The sequence below is a fragment of the Oryx dammah genome, unplaced genomic scaffold (genome assembly GCF_014754425.2).
Source record: "Oryx dammah isolate SB20612 unplaced genomic scaffold, SCBI_Odam_1.1 HiC_scaffold_27, whole genome shotgun sequence".
NCBI classification, from domain to species: domain Eukaryota; kingdom Metazoa; phylum Chordata; class Mammalia; order Artiodactyla; family Bovidae; genus Oryx; species Oryx dammah.
In genome coordinates, this window is record NW_024070211.1 from 51,165,156 (window position 1) to 51,189,916 (window position 24,761).

At 39.8% G+C, this 24,761-nt stretch overlaps 1 protein-coding gene across 1 annotated transcript in view; it reads left to right on the top strand.

Annotated features, from left to right (window-relative positions):
* The window catches only part of DNAH7 (dynein axonemal heavy chain 7), a 261,928-nt gene that overhangs the window by 13,121 nt on the left and 224,046 nt on the right, over positions 1 to 24,761 (top strand). The window contains exons 3-5 of the mRNA XM_040228896.1: positions 9,897 to 9,959; positions 15,101 to 15,209; positions 15,944 to 16,091. Of these exons, the coding sequence (XP_040084830.1) occupies positions 9,897 to 9,959; positions 15,101 to 15,209; positions 15,944 to 16,091 (320 nt within the window). The remainder of the gene's footprint in view (positions 1 to 9,896; positions 9,960 to 15,100; positions 15,210 to 15,943; positions 16,092 to 24,761) is intronic.

Consider the following 24,761-nt stretch of genomic DNA (forward strand, 5'->3'; position numbering starts at 1 on the left):
AAGTTGAATGGGAATTCATCTGACTTGGGCATATTCCTTGTGAATTAGGCTAAAGCTTAATCATGTGTAAAGGAGAGGGGGTTGGACAGTGGCCCTAAGTTAGAGTTGACAAAAAGGAGTTAGTTTGGTCCAGTCACACTCATGAGCATGGTGTATCTTTCCATTTCCTTGTCTTCAGTTTCTTATCAGTGTCTTGCAGTTTCCAAGTACAAGTCTTCTGCCTCCTTATATTTATACTTGTATATTTTATTCTTTCATTGCATTGTAAAAAGATTGTTTACTTAAATTCTCTTTCTGATAGTTTTTTAGTGTATAGAAACAGCAGATTTCTGTATTAATTTTGTATTCTGCAACTTTACCAAATTCATTGAGTTTTAGTAATTTTTTGGTAGCATCTTTACAATTTTCTATACATAGTGTCATCTCGCCTGCAAACAGTGAGTTTCCATTCTTCCTTTACCAATTAGGATTTCTTTTCTTATCTGATTGTTGTGGTTAGAACTCCCCATACTATGTGGAATAAAAGTGGAGAGAGTGGGAAACCTTGTCTTTTTCCTAATCTTAGAGGAAGTTCTTTCAGCTTTTCACTGTTGAGTATGATGTTAGCAGGAGACCTTGGTTTGATTCCTGGGTTGGGAAGATCCCCTGGAGAAGGGAGAGGTTACCCACTCCAGTATTCTTGCCTGGAGAATTCCATAGACAGAGGAACCTGACGGGCTACAGTCCACGGGGTTGCAAAGAGTCGGACATTGCTGAGTGACTAACACTTTCACTTATATTCATTCTGCACCCACTTTGAGAGTTTTTATCATAAATGGATGTTGAATTTTGTCCAAGACTTTTTTCTGCACCTATTGAGATGATCATATGGTTTTTATTCAGTTTGCTAATGTGTATCATGTTGATTGATTTTGCAAATAGTGAACCATCCTTGCATCCCTGAGATAAGTCCCACTTGTTAATGGTATATGACTCTTTTACTGTATTGTTGAATTTGGTTTGCTAAAATTTTGATGAGGATTGTTACATCTACGTTTATCAGTGATATTGACCTGTAATTTTCTTTCTTGTGGTGTCTTTGGCTGGATTGGTTATCAGGGTGATACTGACCTCATTAGAATGAGTTTGAAAGTGTTCCTTCTGCAATTTTTTGGAATAGTTTGAGAAAATGGGTATTGATTCTTCTTTAAATGTTTGGTAGAATTGACTTGTGAAGCTGCCTGGTCCAGATTTTGTTTGGAAGAATTTTTGTTTTATCACTGATTCAGTTTCATTACTGCTAATTGGTGTGCTTAAAATTTCTATTTCTTCCTGATTCAGTCTTGGGAGATTGTACATTTCTAGGAATTTGTCCATTTTATTGGCAGGTAACAGTTCATAGTAATCTCTTGTGATCCTTTGTATTTCTGTGATATAAGTTATAACATTTTTCATTTCTGATTTTATTTGGGCCTTTATTTATATATTTCTTGATGAATTTGACTAAAGGTTGATCAATTTTATCTTTTCAAAGATAAAAATTCTTAGTTTCATTGATCCTTTCTATTTTTTTTTTTTTGATCCTTTCTATTTTTTTTAAGTCTCTGTTTTGTAAAGGTCTGTCTAGTCAAAGCTATGGTTTTTCCAGTAGTCATGTATGGATGTGAGAGTTGGACTATAAAGAAAGCTGAGTGCTGAAGAATTGATACTTTTGAACTGTGGTGTTGGAGAAGACTCTTGAAAGTCCCTTGGACTGCAAGGAGATCTAACCAGTCCATCCTAAAGGAGATCAGCCCTGGGTGTTCATTGGAAGGACTGATGTTGAAGCTGAAACTCCAGTACCTTTGCCACCTGATGCAAAGAACTGACTCATTCGAAAGGACCCTGATGCTGGGAGAGACTGAAGGCAGGAGGAGAAGTGGACAGAGGATGAAATGGTTGGATGGCATCACCGATGCAATGGACATGAGTTTGAGTAGACTTTGGGAGTTGGTGATGGACAGGGAAGCCTGGCATGCTGCAGTCCATGGGGTAACAAAGAGTTGGACATGACTGAGCAACCGAACTATTTTGTATATTTCTGCTCTAATCATTGGGATTTTTTTCCCTTCTACTAATTTTGGATTTATTCTTTTTCTATTCTTTAGGTATAAGGTTAGGTTGTTAACTGAGGTTTTCTTATTTCCTGAGGTTGGCTTGTATTGCTATAAACCTCTCTCTTAGAATTGCTTTGTCTGTGTTTCATAGATTTTGGATTGTGTTTTCATTTTCATTAGTCTCCAGGTACTTTTTATTTCCTCTTTGATTCTTTAGTGGCTCATTGGTTGTTTAGTAGCATATTGTTTAGCTTCCATGTGTTTGTGGGGTTTTCTTTTAGTTTTTTTCCCTTATAGTTGATTTCTAGACCCCTACAGTAATGATCAGAAAAGATGCTTGATATGATTTCATTTTTCTTTAAGTTATAGAAACTTGTTTTGTGGCCTAGCATGTGATATATCCTGGCAAATGTTCCATATGCACTTAGAAAGAATGTGTATTCTGCTGCTTTTGGTTGAAGTGTTTTGTATATATGATCTATTAAGTCCATCTGGTCTAATGTATTGTCTAAGGCCAGTGTCTCCTTATTACTTTTTCTGTCTGGATGATCTGTCCATTGATTAAGTCAGGTCTTAAAGTCCCCTACTATTATTCTATTATCATTACTTTCAATTTCACTATTTTACCTTTTAGTCTTCCTTTTAGTTTTGTAAGTGGTTCATCTTTCTTTACTGTATATTTCCTTTACCAATGAGATGTTTTCCTTTCATAATTTTCATATTTCACTTAGAGAGCTCCCTTTAACATTTCTTATAAAGTCAGTTTTGTGATGCTGAACTCTTTAGTTTTTGCTTGTATGTAAAACTGATCTCTCCTTCAAATCTTATTGATGACTCCGCCACATAGAGTATTCTTGGTTGTAGGCTTTTTTCCCCTTTCATCTATTTAACTGTATCATGCCATCCCTCTTCTGGCCTGCAGAGTTTCTGCTGAAAAGTCAGTTGATAGCCTTATGAGAGTTCCTTTGTCTGTAACTAGTTGCCTTTCCCTTGATGCTTGTAATATTCTATCTTTATTTTTTTTTTCCATTTTAATTTACAGTGTGTAATGTGGAGGCCCTCTCTTTGGGTTGATCTTGTTTGAGACTCTCTGTGCTTCCTGAACCTGGATGTCTATTTCCTTTCCCAGATGAAGAAAGTTTTTGGCTATTGTGTCTTCAAATATGTTCTCTTCTTTCTCTTTTATTCTGGGACCCCTATAATGTGAGTGTTGGTAAATTTAATGTTGTCCTGGAGAACAACATTAAACTCTTAAACTTCTTATTGAAAACTTTTTTGCTTTTCAGCTTGAATGATTTCCATTACTCTATCATCTAGTGTTGATCTATTCCTCTATATCATCTGTCTCCTAATTTTGCCTAATTCTGTATTTTTATTTCTATATAGTTGGTAAGTTGGATACTTTTCTCAATCTTGGATAAGTGGCCTTATGTAGGAGATGTCCTATGGGGTCCAGCAGCATACTCATCTCTGGTCACCAGAGCTCAGTGCTCTAGGGTGCCCTCTGTGTGGGCTGTGCGGGCATTGCAGGATGACTACTGACTACCTCTACTCCAGACTGATTGGTTGCCAGGCCCTTCCAAGTATGGAGGCTGTCAGCAACTGGTGGACAGGGCTGGGTGCCAGGCAGTCCTGGAGCTAGTGCCAGCCCACTGGTGGGTGGAGTTGGGTCTTGAGTGGGGGTGGCTGCAAGTTTTGGTGTCCCTGAGCTAATATCAGCCAGATATTAGCTGTGGGCTAAGGCACCAGAACTGAGGGTGCTCCTGGGACTGGTGTTCACTTGCTGTTGAGTGAGGCAGTGTAATGTTACTAGTGCTGGCCCACTGGTGGTTAGAGTTAAATCTCAGAATCTCTGGCTTTGAGTGTCCCAGAGTTGCTGTTGGCCCCACTGGTGGGTGAGGCCAGGTCCCAGTGCTAATGCTGGCTCCCTGGTGGGTAAAGCCAGTTCTTGGTGTGCCTGTCTGCAAGGTCCAGGATCTGGGAGCTGGTGTCTGCCTGATGGTAAATAGTCCAGTTCCTGGGCCCCTCTGATGGGTAGGAACAAATTTCTAGGTGGCTGGGAGCTGAAAGGGGTTGATGGCATCTAGTCTGCTGGTGGGTGAAGCTGTGTACCAATGCTGGTAAGCTAGAGGGAGGGTTCTGCAACAGCACTTACTAGCACCAATGTCCTTATGGTAGAATGAGCTCCCCAAAATGGCTGTCACCAGCATCTGTGTCTCTAAGTTGAGTCCCAGTTGCCTCTTTCTGCTCTGGAAGGCTGTCTGGTATCAGCAAGTGGGTCTAACTTAGGTTTCTTTCAAATTATTGCTTCTACTCTGGGCCTTAGAGTGTGTGAGATTTTGCATGCATCCTTTAAGAGTAAAGTCTGGTTTCCTACAGCCTTCTGGCTCTCCCAAAAGCAAGTATGCTGGCCTATAAAGCCAAATATTCTGGGGGCTTGTCTCCTTGGTTGGAGGACGCCTTGGCTGGAGAGCCTCATACAGAGCTCAAAGAGATTTCCTCAGGAGAATCTCTGCAATTGAGATTATTCTCCCTTTTGTGGGTCACTTCAAACTACGACACAATTGCACTCATCTCACACGCTAGTAAAGTAATGCTCAAAATTTTCCAAGCCAGGCTTCAGCAATATGTGAATTGTGAACTTCCAGATGTTCAAACTGGTTTTAGAAAAGGCAGAGGAACCAGAGATCAAATTGCCAACATCCGCTGGATCATGGAAAAAGCAAGAGAGTTCCAGAAAAACATCTACTTCTGCTTTAATGACTATGTCAAAGCCTTTGACTGTGTGGATCACAATAAACTGTGGAAAATTCTGAAAAAGATGGGAATACTAGACCACCTGACCTGCCTCTTGAGAAACTTATATGCAGGTCAGGAAGCAATAGTTAGAACTGGACATGAAACAACAGACTGGTTCCAAATAGGAAAAGGAGTACATCAAGGCTGTATATTGTCACCCTGCTTGTTTAACTTCTAAGCAGAGTACATCATGAGAAACACTGGGCTGGAAGAAGCACAAGCTGGAGTCAAGATTGCCGGGAGAAATATCAATAACCTCAGATATGCAGATGACACCACCTTTATGGCAGAAAGTGGAGAGGAACTAAAAATCCTCTTGATGAAAGTGAAAGAGGAGAGTGAAAAAGTTGGCTTAAAGCTCAACTTTCTGAAAACTAAGATCATGGCATCTGGTCCCATTACTTCATGGCAAAGAGATGGGGAAACAGTGGGAACAGTGTCAGACTTTATTTTTCTGGGCTCCAAAATCACTGCAGATGGTGATGCAGCCATGAAATTAAAAGATGCTTACTCCTTGGAAGAAAAGTTATAACCAACCTAGACACCATATTGAAAAGCAGAGATATTACCTTGCCAACAAAGGTCCATCTAGTCAAGGCTATGGTTTTTCCAGTGGTCATGTATGGATGTGAGAGTTGGACTGTGAAGAAAGCTGAGTGCAGAAGAATTGATGCCTTTGAACTGTGGTGTTGGAGAAGACTCTTGAGAGTCTCTTGGACTGCAAGGAGATGCAAAGTGTCCATCCTAAAGAAGATCAGCCCTAGGTGTTCATTGGAAGGATTGATGCTGAAGCTGAAACTGCAATACTTTGGCCACCTCATGCGAAGAGTTGACTCTATGGAAAAAACCCTGATGCTGGGAGGGATTGAGGGCAGGAGGAGAAGGGGACGACAGAGGATGAGATGGCTGGATGGCATCACTGACTCGATGGACATGAGTTTGAGTGAACTCTGGGAGTTGGTGATGGACAGGGAGGCCTGGTGTGCTGTGATTCATGGGGTTGCAAAGAGTCGGACATGACTGAGCGACTGAACTGAGCTGAACTGACTATGTAATATCTCTGTCCCTCATACATGCCTTATTCTGTCTTATTGTGGTTTCTTCTTTTTATCTTTAGTTGCAGAATATGTTTCTATAAGTCTTCAGGTCATTCTCATAGAGAGTTCTGTAACTATTTGTGATTTTGGTGTGCCCATGGAGGGAGGTGATCTCAGGGTTTTCCTGCTCTGCCATCTTGGCCCTAATTCCTTTCTCTTTACTTTTTAAAGCCTTGGTTAACCAATTTATAATTTTTCTTATGATAAAGTCAATTATTTTAAGGTCAGTTTATCTAACTCTGTAAGACTGAATTATTAGTAGGCTGAGATGGAGCAGATTAACAGGGTAGGAGAGCAGGATAAATACATACACAAATTATATTTCAGACAGAAATTAATCAATAAGAGAATTACCAAAAGAGTGCTATACATATTTAAAAATTGCTCATCTGCTATTGGGTTTTTTTTTTTTTAATCTAAATTTAGTATTGGTCTTGAAGAAAGTGTTGATTTTAACAGGGATATTGAGGGACACATTAGTGGCTCTGTTAGGGTACTTAATACTAGCTGAAATAACAGACAGACCCTCAAATCTCAGAGACTTAACCTAACAGAGATTACCCCTTGATCATGTGAAGTCAGATGAGAGTCAGTTAGCTCTCCTTCACTGCCGGAGTCCAGCTCCAGCAGCCAGGGAATCAACCTGAAGAGATGAGCGGTGTTGGTGAGAAACGATGCAGGCTCTCAATTTTCTTGGACTGCATATTTATTTCAAGCTTAAGATTCCTTTTATACTTTTACAAAAGCATTAGGTCAGAGGTTTGACATTTTCAGTTCCCACTGACCCAGATTTGTTGTCTCCATAAATCATTGTTGCCCCTCAAAAGGAGTTCCTGCCTCAGCAATTCTCTTATCTACTTCTTCTCATGTGTCCTTGCGAATACATTGGAACTCATGCTAATGTCTGAGTTCACTCAGACTCACGTCCATAGAGTCAGTGATGCCATCTAGCCATCTCATCCTCTGTCGTCCCCTTCTCCTCCTGACCCCAATCCCTCCCAGCATCAGAGTCTTTTCCAATGAGTCAACTCTTCGCATGAGGTGGCCAAAGTACTGGAGTTTCAGCTTTAGCATCATTCCCTCCAAAGAAATCCCAGGGTTGATTTCTTTCAGAATGGACTGGTTGGATCTCCTTGCAGTCCAAGGGACTCTCAAGAGTCTTCTCCAACACCACAGTTCAAAAGCATCAATTCTTTGGCACTCAGCCTTCTTCACAGTCCAACTCTCACATCCATACATGACCACAGGAAAAACCATAGCCTTGACTAGACGGACCTTTGTTGGCAAAGTAATGTCTCTGCTTTTCAATATGGTGTCTAGGTTGGTCATAACTTTTCTTCCAAGGAGTAACCATCTTTTAATTTCATGGCTGCAGTCACCATCTGCAGTGATTTTGGAGCCCAAGAAAATAAAGTCTGACACTGTTTCCACTGTTTCCCCATCTATTTCCCATGAAGTGATGGGACTAGATGCCATGATCTTAGTTTTCAGAAAGTTGAGCTTTAAGCCAACTTTTTCACTCTCCACTTTCGCTTTCATCAAGAGGCTTTTTAGTTCCTCTTCACTTTCTGCCATAAGGGTGGTGTCATCTGCATATCTGAGGTTATTGATATTTCTCCTGGCAATCTTGACTCCAGCTTGTGCTTCTTCCAGCCCAGTGTTTCTCATGATGTACTCTGCATATAAGTTAAATAAGCAGGGTGACAATATACAGCCTTGATGTACTCCTTTTCCTATTTGGAACCAGTCTGTTGTTCCATCTCCAGTTCTAATTGTTGCTTCCTGGTCTGCATATAGGTTTCTCAAGAGGCAGGTCAGGTGGTCTAGTATTCCCATCTCTTTCAGAATTTTCCACAGTTTATTGTGATCCGCACAGTCAAAGGCTTTGGCATAGTCAATAAAGCAGAAATAGATGTTTTTCTGGAACTCTGTTGCTTTTTCCATGATCCCCCTCCCAAGTCATCATTTGTGCTACTCTCTCTGTCTTTAGTAAGTTTGTTGCTGCTACTCTGGGAGATGCAGTTGAGACTTAAGGCTAAGTTTCCATCTTTTCTCATTTTGGAAGTTTCTTTGAATATTGTGTTCCACACCATCTTGTATCCTGCATGAAAGCATGTAATTTTTAATACTAACTGAACTGTGTACTTTCTGGAGGCAGAGACTACCTCATTGAAAAAGTCCTCATGGAAACTTCCCTGGTGGTCCAGTCATTAAAAATCTGCCTTGCAATGCAGGGGATGTGGGCTCGATCCCTGGTCAGGAACTAGGACCCCATATTCCCCAGAGCAACTAAGCCACTGTGCCATGACGAGAGAATCCATGCACCATGATGAAAGATCCCATATGATACAACAAATACCCAATGCAGAAAAATAATTATTTTTTCAAAAAGTAATCATGTATACATTACTCACAATAGTGGTGCACTACTTACCTCACAGAGCTGTAAAAAGAACTGAATGAGGTAATTTTTGTAAACTTCTTAGTACATAGCACATGGTGTGATCAATATAAAATATATTCTCATCAATATAAAGATTGACAAGATAATTTACATTTTTTTTGTACTTTGTACTGTGTCTTCAAAATCTGTGTATTTTACTGTTAAACACATCTCACTTCATATGAGTCATATTTCAAGTGGTCAGTGGCTCCAGGTGGCGAATGGATGCTGTTTTGGATAGTGTCGCTGAAAACACAGAAATAGCAGACATAAAGCCCTTCCTTTTGGGACCATGGGACAGTGGCTCAGGGAAGAGACTTGGAAGATACATTCCTTCTCCAAAGCTTACATTAAGATCTCTTGGAGAGGAGATGGCTGTGGCCCACCTGTGTGGCAAAGGCATTTGCTGAAATTTTGTAGGCTTAGCCTGGGAGGTAAGCAAACCATGTGCTTGCATGTGGAAGAATTTGAAAGGAAATCTCCCTCTGTGATGTAAGGGAAACTTTCTGGAAAGCTGCCCTTAGGGATGCCCATGAAAACCTGCTACCCTGCTGGAGTGGGTCTGCCACTGGGTCAGCCGCACACCACAGGCTGGGAAGGTGCCCACAGGCACGGATGCTAACTGGCAGCCATACCATGGAAACAATGAGAAAAATCCTGGAACCAGAAAGAGAGTCCCCTCCTCTCACAGGGTTGTTTTGATACCCTTTATTAGTTCTGGTTGGCAAAAGACAGACGTTTAGAGTCCTGTTCAAGAATCACAAAGGAGGGCAAAAAGGGTAGATTTGTAGCTGAGAGGCAATAAAATGACCATTAGCAAAGAGCATTGCTTATATATGTATTTTTACATTTATTTATTTTTAATTGAAGGATAATTGCTTCACAATATTGTATTGGTTTCTGCCATACATCAACATGAATTAGCACAACTTATATTATCTGCTTTATAGATGGAAGTATGATTCTCAATAGTGCCTTCTCTTACCTAAGTGAAATTCCTACTATGGAATCATACTCTACTCAAAGTATCAGAACTTCTTCCTGAAAGTTGCTGCTAAAAAGTACATGTTACTTCCAGTAACTTGAGGATATGTTAACCTGAATACACTGTCAGCTTAGGTAAGTGGAGCATTCTGGTTATCAGAGGACAAAAATGGTATTTTAGTGATAGAGAAGGGAGATGGAGCAGAGTAAGCCCTGGACACTAACTAGATTCAGATAAATTCCAAGGAGATGATGTAATGAACAAGAGGCTTTGCACATTTTGAAGCTTTCTGATAGCTTTGTTGGATACCACTTTCCTTTCTTGCCTTGCCATATTCCAAGACAAACATAGAATAAAAAAAAAAATAGTAGAGTATGCCTTTGAATGAATATTTTGGATACTAAATGCTTTACTCTAAAATTTGATTGTGAGAATAAGTTTTAGCTCTAACAGAGTAAACCTTTTTTGTTGTTGTTTTTTTTTTTTTTTGCATGTAGGATAAATCAGCCAGCAAAGAAAAACCTAAGATACCAGGAAGAATTTTACCACAGTTGGCTACGGTAATTTACGTGTACACTCCCATTGGGTTTTAGCTCTTTTAAAAATGTTTATTAGTTTTCAAACTCGTAAATAAGTAACTAAACTTATGATTTTGAATTTTGTGCTCAATTTGATTATTTTCTGATTGAGAAATTCTGAGGTGCACATAAAAAAACTATCTTAATAAATGTAAACTACAATTTCCTACTATTCTCTACTGAATATTTTAATATCTGGATAGAATTGTTTCCAAGGTGGTCTAGCAGAAAATATTTCACTGTTGGAATTAGGGAGTGAAGCTGGGGGTTACGTCTTGTCACTAATGGCTCTGCCATCTAAAGGAGTCACTTACATCTCTGAGCCTCAGTTTCTGAGTTTGAAAGTAAGAAGGGTTAATGATTTTTGAGATGCATCTTCCAACACTGAAATTTACCATCTTTTAAAAATTTATCATTATGACTATAAATTGTCATTGTTCTGTGGAAGAGGCAGTTAACAAACATTTTCAGTTAACAAGTACTGGGAAAGATATACTTGACTGTAATAAATTTTTCCATTTAGTAGTTATATTGACTTTAATGACATTTAGTGTGCTCTTGTAACTCCTGGAAGTTGAGCTTAAGTGGAGGATCAGTGCAAATAATGATGTTTTTTTTTTAAATTGTGATAAAACATACATAACATACAATTGATCATTTAAACTGTTTTAAATCTATAGTTCATTAATATTAAGCACATTCATATTGTTGTACAGCCATCACCACCATCCATCTTCAGAACTCTTTTTATATTGCCAAACTGAAACTCTCTACCCATTAGACACTAGCCCTCTGTTTTGCCCTCTCCTCAGTGCACAGCAACCAGCATTTTTTCCGTCTCTATGTTTTTTCCTATTCTAGGTACCTCATGTAAGTGGAATCATACAGTATTTATCTTTTGATGTCTGGCATATTTCACTTAGTATAATACTCTCAAATTTCATCCAAAGGATTATTTTTTGAAAGATATTTTAAAAGCTGAGAACAAACTATAAAATTGAATTTGTGTTGCTTTATACAGAAAGATTCCTGATAACTTAAGATGGAGGGCATTTTTCACTTATAAAACTTGACTTACTATTCTTAGATAAAGTAAATGAACATTTCAAAATATACATTTTAACTGAATTTTTTTTTAATAATGCCAGATTATGCTGCAAAGTTCCATAGAATTGAGACGTATCTTTTCTGTGGTTCTGCAAAATCTATCTTAAATTTTCTAGCTTAAAATACAGGACTTGAAATGGAATAGACACATGTTTAAAATTTGATAAATTTTAAAACAGAATTACCTTCAGTTTGTTGCATCTTGTTACTATACAGATTTAGAGATGTAAACTCAATTAAAATTTTCTGACTTACTAGTCAGTTGCTGAGTTGAATACTAATCCTTTCTTGTCATTGGCATATACTAGTCTGAAATACTTTTGTTGGCTAATTTATACCTGGTTTTATGTTCTTATTTGGCCACATCTTGCATTTTTCAGCATTCTTTGAGTTTCATGTGTTTTAGGGGGGATCATATCTTTTTTTTCAATTTCTACCTAATCAAGTTTTTTTTAATTTTTTAATATAAACTTATTGAGAGATCATATTTTTAAAAGATTTTGAAAAGTCCACTGACAAGCGACTAAGAAACTTTTATTTGAATATTAAAATTTGTTCTTGGATAAAATTTTCCAGCAGTAGTTAAAACATAGAGTGATTTTCATTACTGGCCTTTGTTTCTGGTGGTGATCCTTGTTGAAATCAAGGGTAACCCAGTGCTGGGGGCTCTGATCCTCTTTGAGCTCGGGACCTGATTCTGAACCTTTGTGAACATCTCACTCACTTGAAATCCTTTATGGAGCAACATCACCGCAGAAGATTGGCAAGGCAGATGAAAGGATGGAAAAGCATGCTTTCCTGTGAAAGAAGAGCTTGAAAAAAGGATTTGTATGCAACGACTTCACTTTCACTTTTCACTTTCATGCATTGGAGAAGAAAATGGCAACCCACTCCAGTGTTCTTGCCTGGAGAATCCCAGGGATGGGGGAGCCTGGTGGGTTGCCGTCTATGTGGTCGCACAGAGTCGGACACAACTGAAGTGACTTAGCAGCAGCAGCAGTTTATTTAAAAGTAGCAATAAAGGATTGGGAAGAATAAAACTAAAAGCCAGTGCAAACATGGGCTATCAAATTCTGGATATGAAAGGAAGACACAGATTCAATTGTCAATGCTTAAAAATAAGTACATTTTACTTTAAAGGCTGCCCATCTGGGTTTCTTGAAGAGCCATAGGTTCCAGCAACAGTGGGTCTGTATTCTGGCATTGTAGTAGCTGACTTGAGCTAGTTAACTGTTGCATTTTTGAAGACAGAGGTTTTCTCCTAGGCCACAGTCCCCAAGGCCCTGTAACGTTTCCTAGCACTAAAGCTGGGTGCCGATTAGCTATCATCACTAGCTTTACTCCCTCTTTTATGATACTTGCCAGAATTGTGTAGGTATAAGAATTTATGACCCCTGCCTTAAATGATAGAATGAACGTGTGAGTTGCCAGGGTAATCTAGCTGCTAAAGTCATGAGAATAGGAAGATCCTCTGGAGCTGGAATGTAGAGCAACTCATTAGCATTGGGTCGCAAGATGGAAGGCTGAAAAATCACTTGCCAATGTCTGGGGCTGAGTAAACTCTGTGGAATGAACACCCAAGTTAGGTAATAGGCACCCATATGTAACCAACAGCAGAGCACTTGCTAATGTATTCCAAATGTCACATACCATGCCATTCACAGGCTTTAATATGATTTGCTGTTGGGTGTTTATGCCTTCAGTTCAATTCAGTCCCTCAGTCATGTCTGACCCTTTGCGACCCCATGGACTGCAACATGCCAGGCCTCCCTGTCTATCACCAGCTCCTGGGATTTACTCAAGCTCATGTCCATTGAGTCGGCGATGCCAGTCAACTGTCTCATCCTCTGTCATCCCCTTCTCCTCCCACCTTCAATCTTTCCCAGCATCAGGGTCTTTTCAAAAGAGTCAGTTATTCACACCAGGTAGCCAAAGTATTGGAATTTTCAGCTTCAGCATCAGTCCTTCCAATGAATATTCAGGACTGATTTCCTTTAGGTTGGACTGGTTGGATCTCCTTGCAGTCTAAGGGACTCTCAAGAGTCTTCTCCAACACCACAGTTCAAAAGCATCAATTCTTCGGTGCTCAGCTTTCTTTATAGTCCAACTCTCATATCCATACATGACTACTGGAAAAATCATAGCTTTGACTAGATGGATCTTTGTTGGCAAAGTAATGTCTCACCTTTCTAATATGCTATCTAGGTTGGTCATAACTTTTCTTCCCAGGAGGAAGCATCTTTTAATTTCAGGACTACAGTCACCATCTGCAGTGATTTTGGAGTCCCCCAAAATAAAGTCTGACACTGTTTCCCCCATCTATCTGCCATGAAGTGATGGGAACAGATGCCATGATCTTAGTTTTCTGAATGTTGAGTTTTAAGCCAACTTTTCACTCTCCTCTTTCACTTTCATCAAGAGGCTCTTTAGTTCTTCTTTACTTTCTGCTATAAGGGTGGTGTCATCTACATATCCGAGGTTATTGATATTTCTCCGGGCAATCTTGACTTCAGCTTGTGCTTCATCCAGCCCAGCATTTCTCATGATGTGCTCTGCATATAAGTTAAATAAGCAGGGTGACAGTATACAGCCTTGACATACTTCTTTCCCAATTTGCAATCAGTCTGTTGTTCTATGTCTAGTTCTAACTGTTGCTTCCTGACCTGCATACAGATTTCTCAGAAGGCAGGTCAGGTGGTCTGGTATGTCCATCTCTTTAAAGAATTTTCCATAGTTTTTTGTGATCCACACAATCAAAGGCTTTGGCATAGTCAATAAAACAGAAGTGGATGTTTTTCTGGAGCTCTCTTGCTGTTTTGATGATCCAACGGATGTTGGCAATTTGATCTCTGATTCCTCTGCCTTTTCTAAAACCAGCTTGAACATCTGGAAGTTCATGGTTCATGTACTGTTGAAGCCTGGGTTAGATAATTTTGAATATTACTTTACTAGTATGTGAGATGAGTGCAATTGTGTGGTAGTTTGAATATTCTTTGGTATTGCCTTTGGGATTGGAATGAAAACTGACCTTTTCCAGTCCTGTGGCCACTGCTGAGTTTTCCAAATTTGCTGGCATATTGAGTGCAGCACTTTCACAGCATCATCTTTTAGGATTTGAAATAGCTCAACTGGAATTCCATCACCTCTACCAGCTTTATTTGTAGTGATGTTTCTTAAGGTCCACTAGACTTTGCATTCTAGGATGTCTGGCTCTACATGAGTGATCATACCATCATTATTATCTGGGTCATGAAGATTTTTGGGGTATACTTCTTTTGTGTAGGCTTGCCACCTCTTCTTAATATCTTCTGCTTCTGTTAGGCCCATACCATTTCTGTCCTTTATTGTGCCCATATTTGCATGAAATGTTCCCTTCATATCTCTTAATTTTCATGAAGAGACCTCTAGTCTTTCCCATTCTATTATTTCCCTCTCTTTCTTTGCATTGATGACTGAAGAAGGCTTTCTTATCTCTCCTTGCTATTCTTTGGAACTTTGCATTTACATGCTTATATCTTTTCTTTTCTCCTTTGCCTTCACTTCTCTTCTTTTCATAGCTATTTGTAAGGCTTCCTCAGACAAACATTTGACTTTTTTGCATTTCTTTTTCTTGGGGGTGGCCTTGATCCCTGCCTCCTGTACAATGTCGTGAACCTCCATCCATAGTTCTTCAGGCACTCCTAAAAATCTAATCCCCTGAATCTATTTGTCACTTCCACTGTATAATCATAAGGGATTTGACTTAGGCCATGCCTGAATGGTCTAGTGGTTTTACCTACTTTCTTCGATTTAAGTCTGAATTTGGCAATAAGGAGTTCATGATCTGAGCCACAGTCAGCTCCCAGTCATGTTTTTGTTGATTGTATAGAGCTTCTTCAACTTTGGCTGCAAAAAGTATAAGATGTCCTAATTTGTTTGAGAAAATGTTGTGTTTATATATTCTTATGAATTTATGGGAAAAAAAGCCTTTTTTCTGATTTTGTTTTGTTGATGCTATCTAAATTTTCATATTTCAGGTGAGTACAAAGCCCCAGTGGCAGCAGGCGGCTCCATCGTTCCATTTGAATGTAAAGCAGGATGAAGATATTCCAGAGCAGTTTAGTGTTAAAAATGAACAGTCGTATGGTAAGAACTCTAATATTCTGTCTTAGATTTAAGGAAATTTCCTGGAGGGAAAAAAAAATTACAACATGTAGTTAAAGCAATGAAACTGGAAAGTTATAATTATGTTTCTATCAAGTGGAAAAATTTACCCCAAAAGTGTTTCCTCAGAAAATACTCGTTTCATGTCTTAGTTGTTTCAGACTGTTGCAAATGCTATAAAAGCTGATATTTTAGGAATTGCAATGCTTATAATAAAACTTTGATTAACTGTTTTCAGAATTTGCCTCTGTGTCAAAGACTAATATTTTTTCTAAGGGGGATTGTAATAGGTTGTAAACATTACTTCTAAATTATTCACACTAATATTTTTATTTTGACTTATTAGATTGATTACAGTAAATGTTAACATCTTTTCCTCATAGTTCTTTAAATTTGCTAAAATAATTTTATATTCTGTGTTTATAATAATTTTAATGTTAAGAAGGTTCTATGCAAAATAGTTGAAAATTTAAGTTTATTTGCATTTATCAAAATAAAAATTAATTGAGTATTCTTGAAATAAAGGTTTCTATTATGATGACATCAAATGAGATTAGTTTAACTTCAAGAAAGGAACTGTGGTTACTTAAGAACTTAAAGAATGTAGTTTTTTCATTAAATGATGCTTCAGTGTTTTATTTTAACCAGTTAAATATTTTAACTTACCTTAAAGATAACTAATCTACACCTTTTTTTTTTCCCTTTCTTAATTCAAGCTGAATACAAGGAACGCTTTGGGAAAAAGGGCAGGTTACTTGACCAGATTGATGATAGTCGTGCTGGACCATCTACTTCCAGAGGAAAGAGCAAATCTCCATATAAAGAACGAGAGAACTTCAGAAGCACTCTTGTGAATGTCATCATGTAAGTTCTGTGAGATAACCAGTGTGTGTCACCCTGATTAGAGTCCTTGGAAACTCTTTAATCTAAAATTATAAGAATTCTGTGCATCTCTAAGGATTCCTGAAAGCCTTGTTGGAATGAGGTTAGGTTACAATTAATGAAAGATTGAGCTTAACTCTATTAAGGCGTCCCATTTTTAAATATCATGAGCCGAAAAGGTATGCTGATGAGAATGCTCAGTAAAATTCTGTATAGGGATAGAAGAGAGTTTTACTCAAGCCAAATTTAGGACTATAGTCTGGGAGATGCAAGTTCAGTATGGATCTGAATTCGTAGTCCTCTAGACTACAAAGTGGGGGAGGCTTAAAAAGGCAAAACTCAAGAATTATATTTGGAACTGGCAAAAAGGAAGGATGCTTGTTCAGTAAGGGTTGGTTGGGGTACAGAATAGTTGCATAGTTACAAGGAATTGTAGCTGACAGCTGCTAGCAGATATTATTTTGAGCATAACTGGTGGTATCCTTGAGGTTGGTAACAGTTCAGAAAATACAGGTCCTCAGTTATGCGGAAATATGTCTGAAACCACATCCACCTGGCTCAGTTTTAAATGCCTGAAACAGTTACTCCATTTAGATTTTTAAATTCAGTCTTCTCTTTAATGAAATTCAGTCTTCTCTTTAATGGCTAAGACAGATGTACAACACATGATTGATAGGTCATAAGATAGGCTGTTGGAGTTAGCATGAAGTTCAAGCCAAATCATGTATAAGCCAGAATGACTTCCCTGAACCTCAAGATTTGAAAATATCTTCCATCAGGTGTCAATATTAGTACTTGATATTGGTTGAGAGAATGGGCTTTCTGGTTTTAGATATGGTGATTGGTGGAAGATTTAGGGCAGTTTTTTTCCCCATCTTGTTTATTCAGGTGGTGTGGTGAGTTCCCTGTAGTTGTAGATCTTTTTGTGCATAGAAGGAAGGAACTGGGGTAAAGTGATAAGCAGCATGGTCAGGGCAGGGCTTGCCCAGTCTAAAGTGCAGATCTGTTTATGGAGTAAATGCAGATGCAAGTTACCAGTTCCTCTCTCCCTGTTTTTTTTTTTTCCCCCATTGCTTGGTGCTAGTTGTTCAGTAGCCCGTTTCTTTCAGTATGACTCAAGGTGCACACATTGCCATTTGTGAACAGAGTTTAGTGACACATTGCATTAAGTCACTCACAGGAAAGCCCTGTTTTACTGTCCCCATGTGACATCTTACTGGCTGGATAGGCATCTTGAGGGGAGGGCAGTGGTCACTACGTGCCACAAACAGAAGGCAGCTTTGTGGGCCCCTGTGCAGTTAGAACCCAGGCAGGAGCCTCTGTGGAGTGGCTAGGAGTTGGCTCTTACCAGACACCACTGGACTTTACCATCTTGGCCCACTTATACCACTTTTTTTCAGTTAAGCTCTCTCAGATCACACAAACGGTAAAATCAACATTTCAAGCCATGGGTGGGTAGGCATCTGGTTACAAATTCTGAGAAGCGACTCTTTCACTTCCCAGTGTCCTGGTCAAAATCATCTCCTAACCCACATGAACATTAAAGTCCAAGGCTCTCCCCCACAAGGGCAGCCATAACCTCAGGGCTTGGCTGTTCTCTGCCTTATCATTCCCTCTTTTTCCTCTTGAGTATTTCCTTTTTCCTTGAGAACTTGGCTATGCATTCAAAGGAACTTTGTGACATATTATTCAGTATTTATAGAATTGTATGGGGAGATTTTTCAGATTATCTTTTCTGCCAAGTTTTAAGAAACAGAAAGCTCTTTTTAGCCATAAAACTCATGTCCATTGAGTCAGTAATGACATCCAACCATCTCATTCTCTGTTGCCCCCTTCTTCTGCCCTCAGTCTTTCCCAGCATCAAGGTCTTTTGCAATGAGTCAGTTCTTCACATCAGGTGGCCAGAGTATTGGAGCTTCAGCATCAGTCTTTCCAATGAATATTCAGGACTGATTTCCTTTAGGATTGGCTGGTTTGATCTCCTTGCTGTCCAAGGGACTCAAGAGTCTTTTCCAACACCACAGTTCAAAAGCATCTGTTCTTTGGTGCTCAGCCTTCTTTATGGTGCAACTGTCAAATCTGTACATGACTACAGAAAAACCATAGCTTTTAGACAGTCCTTTGTCAGCAAAGTGATGTCTGTGCTTTTTAATACGCTTTCTAGGTTTATCATAGCTTTTCTTCCAAGGAGCAAGCATCTTTTAATTTCATGACTTTGGTCACCCTCTGCAATCATTTTGGAGCCCAAGAAAATAAAGTCTGTCACTGTTTCCAATTTTTTCCATCTCTTTGCTATGAAGTGATGGGATCAGATGCCATGATCTTACTTTTTTGAATGTTGAGTTTTAAGCCAGCTTTTTCACTCTCCTCTTTCATCTTCATCAAGAGGTTCTTTAGTTCCTCTCTGCTTTCTGCCATTAGGGTGGTGTCATCTGCTTATCTGTGATTGTTGATATTTCTCCTGGCAATCTTGATTCCAGCTTGTGTTTCATCCAGCCTGGTGTTTCACATGATGTACTCAGCATATAAGTTAAATAAGCAGGGTGACAATACACAGCCTTGATGTACTCCTTTCCTTGATGTACTCCTTTCCCAATTTGGAACCGGTCTGTTGTTCCATGTCTGGTTCTAACTGTTGCTTCTTGACCTGCATATGGGTTTCTCAGGAGGCAGGTAAGGTGGACTAATTACAGTTCAGTCTGAGTTTCTGGACTTCAGTAGCATGTTTAACCCCATTATTAGTTATTGGTATTCTTATATTCAGTTCAGTTCAGTTCAGTCGCTGAGTCATGTCCGACTCTTTGCGACCCCATGAATCGCAGCACGCCAGGCCTCCCTGTCCATCACCATCTCTTGGAGTTCACTCAGACTCATGTCCATCGAGTCCGTGATACCATCCAGCCATCTCATCCTTGGTTGTCCCCTTCTCCTCCTGCCCCCAATCTCTCCCAGCATCAGAGTCTTTTCCAATGGGTCAACTCTTTGCATGAGGTGGCCAAAGTACTGGAGCTTCAGCTTTAGCATCATTCCTTCCAAAGAAATCCCAGGGTTGATCTCCTTCAGAATGGACTGGTTGGATCTCCTTGCAGTCCAAGGGACCCTCAAGAGTCTTCTCCAACACCACAGTTCAAAAGCATCAATTCTTCGGTGCTCAGCCTTCTTCACAGTCCAACTCTTACATCCATACATGACCACAGGAAAAACCATAGCCTTGACTAGACGGACCTTAGTCGGCAAAGTAATGTCTCTGCTTTTGAATATACTATCTAGGATGGTCATAACTTTTCTTCCAAGGAGTAAGTGTCTTTCAATTTCATGGCTACAATCACCATCTGCAGTAATTCTGGAGCCCAAAAAAATAAAGTCTGACACTGTTTCTACTGTTTCCCCATCCATTTCCCATGAAGTGATGGGACCAGATGCCATGATCTTCATTTTCTGAATGTTGAGCTTTAAGCCAACTTTTTCACTCTCCTCTTTCACTTTCATCAAGAGGCTTTTTAGTTCCTCTTCACTTTCTGCCATAAGGGTGGTGTCATCTGCATATCTGAGGTTATTGAGATTTCTTCTGGCAATCTTGATTCCAGCTTGTGCTTCTTCCAGTCCAGCGTTTCTCATGATGTACTCTGCATATAAGTTAAATAAGCAGGGTGACAATATACAGCCTTGACATACTCCTTTTCCTATTTGGAACCAGTCTGTTGTTCCATGTCCAGTTCTAACTATTGATTCCTGACCTGCATACAGATTTCTCAAGAGGCAGGTTAGGTGGTCTGGTATTCCCATCTCTTTCAGAATTTTCCACAGTTTATTGTGATCCACACAGTCAAAGGCTTTGGCATAGTCAATAAAGCAGAAATAGATGTTTTTCTGGAACTCTCTTGCTTTTTCCATGATCCAGCGGATGTTGGCAATTTGATCTCTGGTTCCTCTGCCTTTTCTAAAACCAGCTTGAACATCAGGGAGTTCACGGTTCACATATTGCTGAAGCCTGGCTTGGAGAATTTTGAGCATTACTTTACTAGCATGTGAGATGAGTGCAATTGTGTGATAGTTTGAGCATTCTTTGGCATTGCCTTTCTTTGGAATTGGAATGAAAACTGACCTTTTCCAGTCCTGTGGCCACTGCTGAGTTTTCCAAACTTGCTGGCATATTGAGTGCAGCACTTTCACAGCATCATCTTTCAGGATTTGAAATAGCTCAACTGGAATTCCATCACCTCCACTATCTTTGTTCATAGTGATGCTTTCTAAGGCCCACTTGACTTCACATTCCAAGATGTCTGGCTCTAGATTAGTGATCACATCATCATCATTATCTGGGTTGTGAAGATCTTTTTTGTACAGTTCTTCCGTGTATTCTTGCCGCCTCTTCTTAATATCTTCTGCTTCTGTTAGGTCCATACCATTTCTGTCCTTTATCGAGCCCATCTTTGCATGAAATGTTCCCTTCGTATCTCTAATTTTCTTGAAGAGATCTCTAGTCTTTCCCATTCTGTTGTTTTCCTCTATTTCTTTGCATTGATTGCTGAAGAAGGCTTTCTTATCTCTTCTTGCTGTTCTTTGGAACTCTGCATTCAGATGCTTATATCTTTCCTTTTCTCCTTTGCTTTTCACTTCTCTTCTTTTCACAGCTATTTGTAAGGCCTCCCCAGACAGCCATTTTGCTTTTTTGCATTTCTTTACCATGGGGATGGTCTTGATCCCTGTCTCCTGTACGGTGTCATGAACCTCATTCCATAGTTCATCAGGCACTCTATCTATCAGATCTAGACCCGTAAATCTATTTCTCACTTCCACTGTATAATCATAAGGGATTTGATTTAGGTCATACCTGAATGGTCTAGCGGTTTTCCCTACTTTCTTCAATTTAAGTCTGAATTTGGCAATAAGGAGTTCATGATCTGAACCACAGTCAGCTCCCGGTCTTGTTTTTGTTGACTGTATAGAGCTTCTCCATCTTTGGCTGCAAAGAATATAATCAATCTGATTTCGTTGTTGACCATCTGGTGATGTCCATGTGTAGAGTCTTCTCTTGTGTTGTTGGAAGAGGGTGTTTGCTATTACCAGTGCATTTTCTTGGCAAAACTCTATTAGTCTTTGCCCTGCTTCATTCCGCACTCCAAGGCCAAATCTGCCTGTTACTGCCTGTTGCTTGACTTCCTACTCTTGCATTCCAGTCCCCTGGAATGAAAAGGACATCTTTTTTGGTTGTTAGTTCTAAAAGATCTTGTAGGTCTTCATAAAACCATTCAAATTCAGTTTCTTCAGCATTACTGGTTGGGGCATAGACTTGGATAACTGTGATATTGAATGGTTTGCCTTGGAGACGAACAGAGATCATTCTGTCGTTTTTGAGATTGCATCCAAGTACTGCATTTCGGACTCTTTTGTTGACCATGATGGCTACTCCATTTCTTCTGAGGGATTCCTGCCCGCAGTAGTAGATATAACGGTCATCTGAGTTAAATTCACCCATTCCAGTCCATTTTAGTTCGCTGATTCCTAGAATGTCGACGTTCACCCTTGCCATCTCTTGTTTGACCACTTCCAATTTGCCTTGATTCATGGACCTGACATTCCAGGTTCCTATGCAATATTGCTCTTTACAGCATCTGACCTTGCTTCTATCACCAGTCACATCCACAAATGGGTATTGTTTTTGCTTTGGCTCCATCTCTTCATTCTTTCTGGAGTTATTTCTCCACTGATCTCCAGTAGCATTTTGGGCACCTAATGACCTGGGGAGTTCCTCTTTTGGTATCCTATCATTTTGCCTTTTCCTACTGTTCATGGGGTTCTCAAGGCAAGAATACTGAAGTGGCTTGCCATTCCCTTCTCCTGTGGACCACATTCTGTCAGGCCTCTCTAGACCTGCCCGTCTTGGGTTGCCCCGCAGGCATGGCTTGGTTTCCTTGAGTTAGACAAGGCTGTGGTCCTAGTGTGTTAAGATTGACTAGTTTTCTGTGAGTATGGTTTCAGTGTGCCTGCCCTCTGATGCCCTCTTGCAACACTTACCATCTTACTTGGGTTTCTCTTACCTTGGGCGTTGGGTATCTCTTCCCGGCTGCTCCAGCAAAGCACAGCCGCTGTTCCTTACCTTGAACGAGGGGTATCTCCTTACAGCCACCGTTCCTGACCTTCAATGTGGGATAGCTCCTCTAGGCCCTCCTGTGCCTGCACAGCTCCTGGGGTTGCTCCTCCCAGCCGCTGCCCCTGGCCTCGGGCTTGGGGTGGTTCCTCAGGGTCACCGCCCCTGGCCTCAGGCGTGAGGTGGCTTCTCCTGGCCGCCCCTGAGCTCGGACGCGCGGTGTCTCCTCCCGGTCGCCACTTGCCTTGGACGCGGGATAGCTCCTCCTGGCCACCGCCCTGACCTCGGACAGAGGGTGTCTCCTCCTGGCCGCCACTGACCTCGGACGCGGGGTAGCTCCTCTCGGCCGTCGCCCCTGACCTCGGACGCGGGGTGTCTCCTCCCGGCCTCTGCCCCTGGCCTCGGATACAGGGTAGCTCCTCTCGGCTGTTCCTGTGCCGTCACAGCCTGGCACTCTAGGCCACTGCCCCTGACTGTAGGCTTAATTCTAACAGCTTATTTTGTATTTTCTATTGACTATATGTTGCCTTATTTAATCTTTTTTATTATTTTATTGAATTGAATTTTTCATTTTCTTCCTTTATTCCTGTTGTCTTAAAAGCTATAAAATGTATTTTTATTGTTTTAGTGGTTATCCTAGCATTTGAAACCATATATTATAATTTATAGGGGGCTTCCCAAGTGGTACATTGGTAAAGAATCCACCTGCTAATGCAAGAGATGCAGGTTTGATCCCTGGTTTCCAGAAGATCCCCTGGAAGAGGTTACGGCAACCCACTCCAGTATTCTTGTCTGGGAAATAATCCCATGGACAGAGGAGCCTGGCAGGCTACAGTCCATGGGGTCACAAGACTCTGACGCAACTGAGCAACTGAGCACACACATGCACACACACCCATTGTAATTTATATTTTCTTAAGTTTAAAATGCATTTGATTCATTTTCTGCCTGAATAATATGAAAGGACTTTGGAGTGCTTTAGCTTAGCTCTGAACTTTCCTTGCATTTTTCATATGATTGCTTATTTTATTTCTACCAATATTTCTATAATTTAGTTTTACCAAGTCCTTAAATTCCCCATACTCTTTTTTTTTTCTAAAGTTAACACTTAGAGTTACTAACATGTTTTCTAATTTTTTAGAAAATAGTCTTTGCATCCTGCTTCTTACCTCTAGGTTCATGTTCTTTTTTGCTGAAGTCCATCCCTTAGTAGCTCTTCCAGTGAGAATCTGTAGAGAGTAAATCCAAAACTTCCATTTTATAAAAGTCTCTACTAATTTTGCCTTTCTCTTGAAATGATGAGTAAGCTGGCTGCAGAGTTAAAGGATAATAGTAATTTTCCCCTGCAAATCTGGAAAACATTAGCTTGAAAAATATTAACATTTTTCATATGATTGAAAAATATTAACATTTTCCCCATTTGGTGGTGGTGATTTAGTCACTAGGTAGTGTCTGACTCTTGCACCCCATGAACAGTAGTCTGCCAGGCTCCTCTGTCCATGGGATTCTCCAGGCAAGAGTACTAGAGTGGGTTGCCATTTCCTTCTCCAGGGGCTCTTCCCAACCCAGGGATCGAACCTGGGTCTCCTGCATTACAGACAAATTCTTTACCAACTGAGCTACGAGGGAAGCCTCCCCTAGCTTTATTGACAAATAAAATTAAAGTGTATGATGTGATGACTTAATATACATTGTGAAAGAATTTCTACAGTCAATTTAGCACATCCATCACCTGACATATTTAAACCCCTCCGTTTTTTTGATAAGAATCCTTAAGTTTTACTCAGTCAGCAAATTTTATTTACACAACACAGTATTTTCTATAGCCATATGATAGCATGTATTATTGTTGATGAGAAGCCTGTGTTGCTTTGTTATTACGTTGCAATCTGTGTTTGTACAGTCAGTTTGTCTTTTCCTTTTTTTTGTCTGAATGTTATATTTTCATAGTTTTCTATATAGGCTTTAAAAAACACAGCTTTATTAAGATATAATTTCTATACCATTAAACTCACCCATATTAAATGTACATTGAATGAATTTTAGTAAATTTCTATTGTTGTACAACCTTTACCAAAGTCCAGTTTTAGAATACTTCTGTCATCCATAAATTCCCTTTTGCCCATTTCAATTAATCCTCTCTACCAGTGGTTGCCCCAGGCAATCATTGATCTGCTTTCTATCTCTGTAGTTTTATCTTTTCTAAAATTTCACATAAATGGAATTGTACAGTATGTATGTATTAGAAATCCATCTTGTTTATTGTTGGGGGCTATTATAAATGATGCTGCTATGAGTTTTGCGTCCAAGTCTTTTTGTGGACATATGTTTTCACTTCTGGGTAGATACCTAGTTGTAGAAATTCTGTGTTATGTGTTGATGGGAGGTGTATGTTTAAATTAAGACAATTCTAAATTTTCTTTTGCAAATCATCATACTATTTTACATTCCCATAAGAATGAATAAAGAAGTTTCTAATCTCTCCACAGTCTTGCCCATGCTTTGTCTTTTGTTTTGTCATTCCAGTAAATGTACTGTTGTATCTTATCACTGCTTTAAGT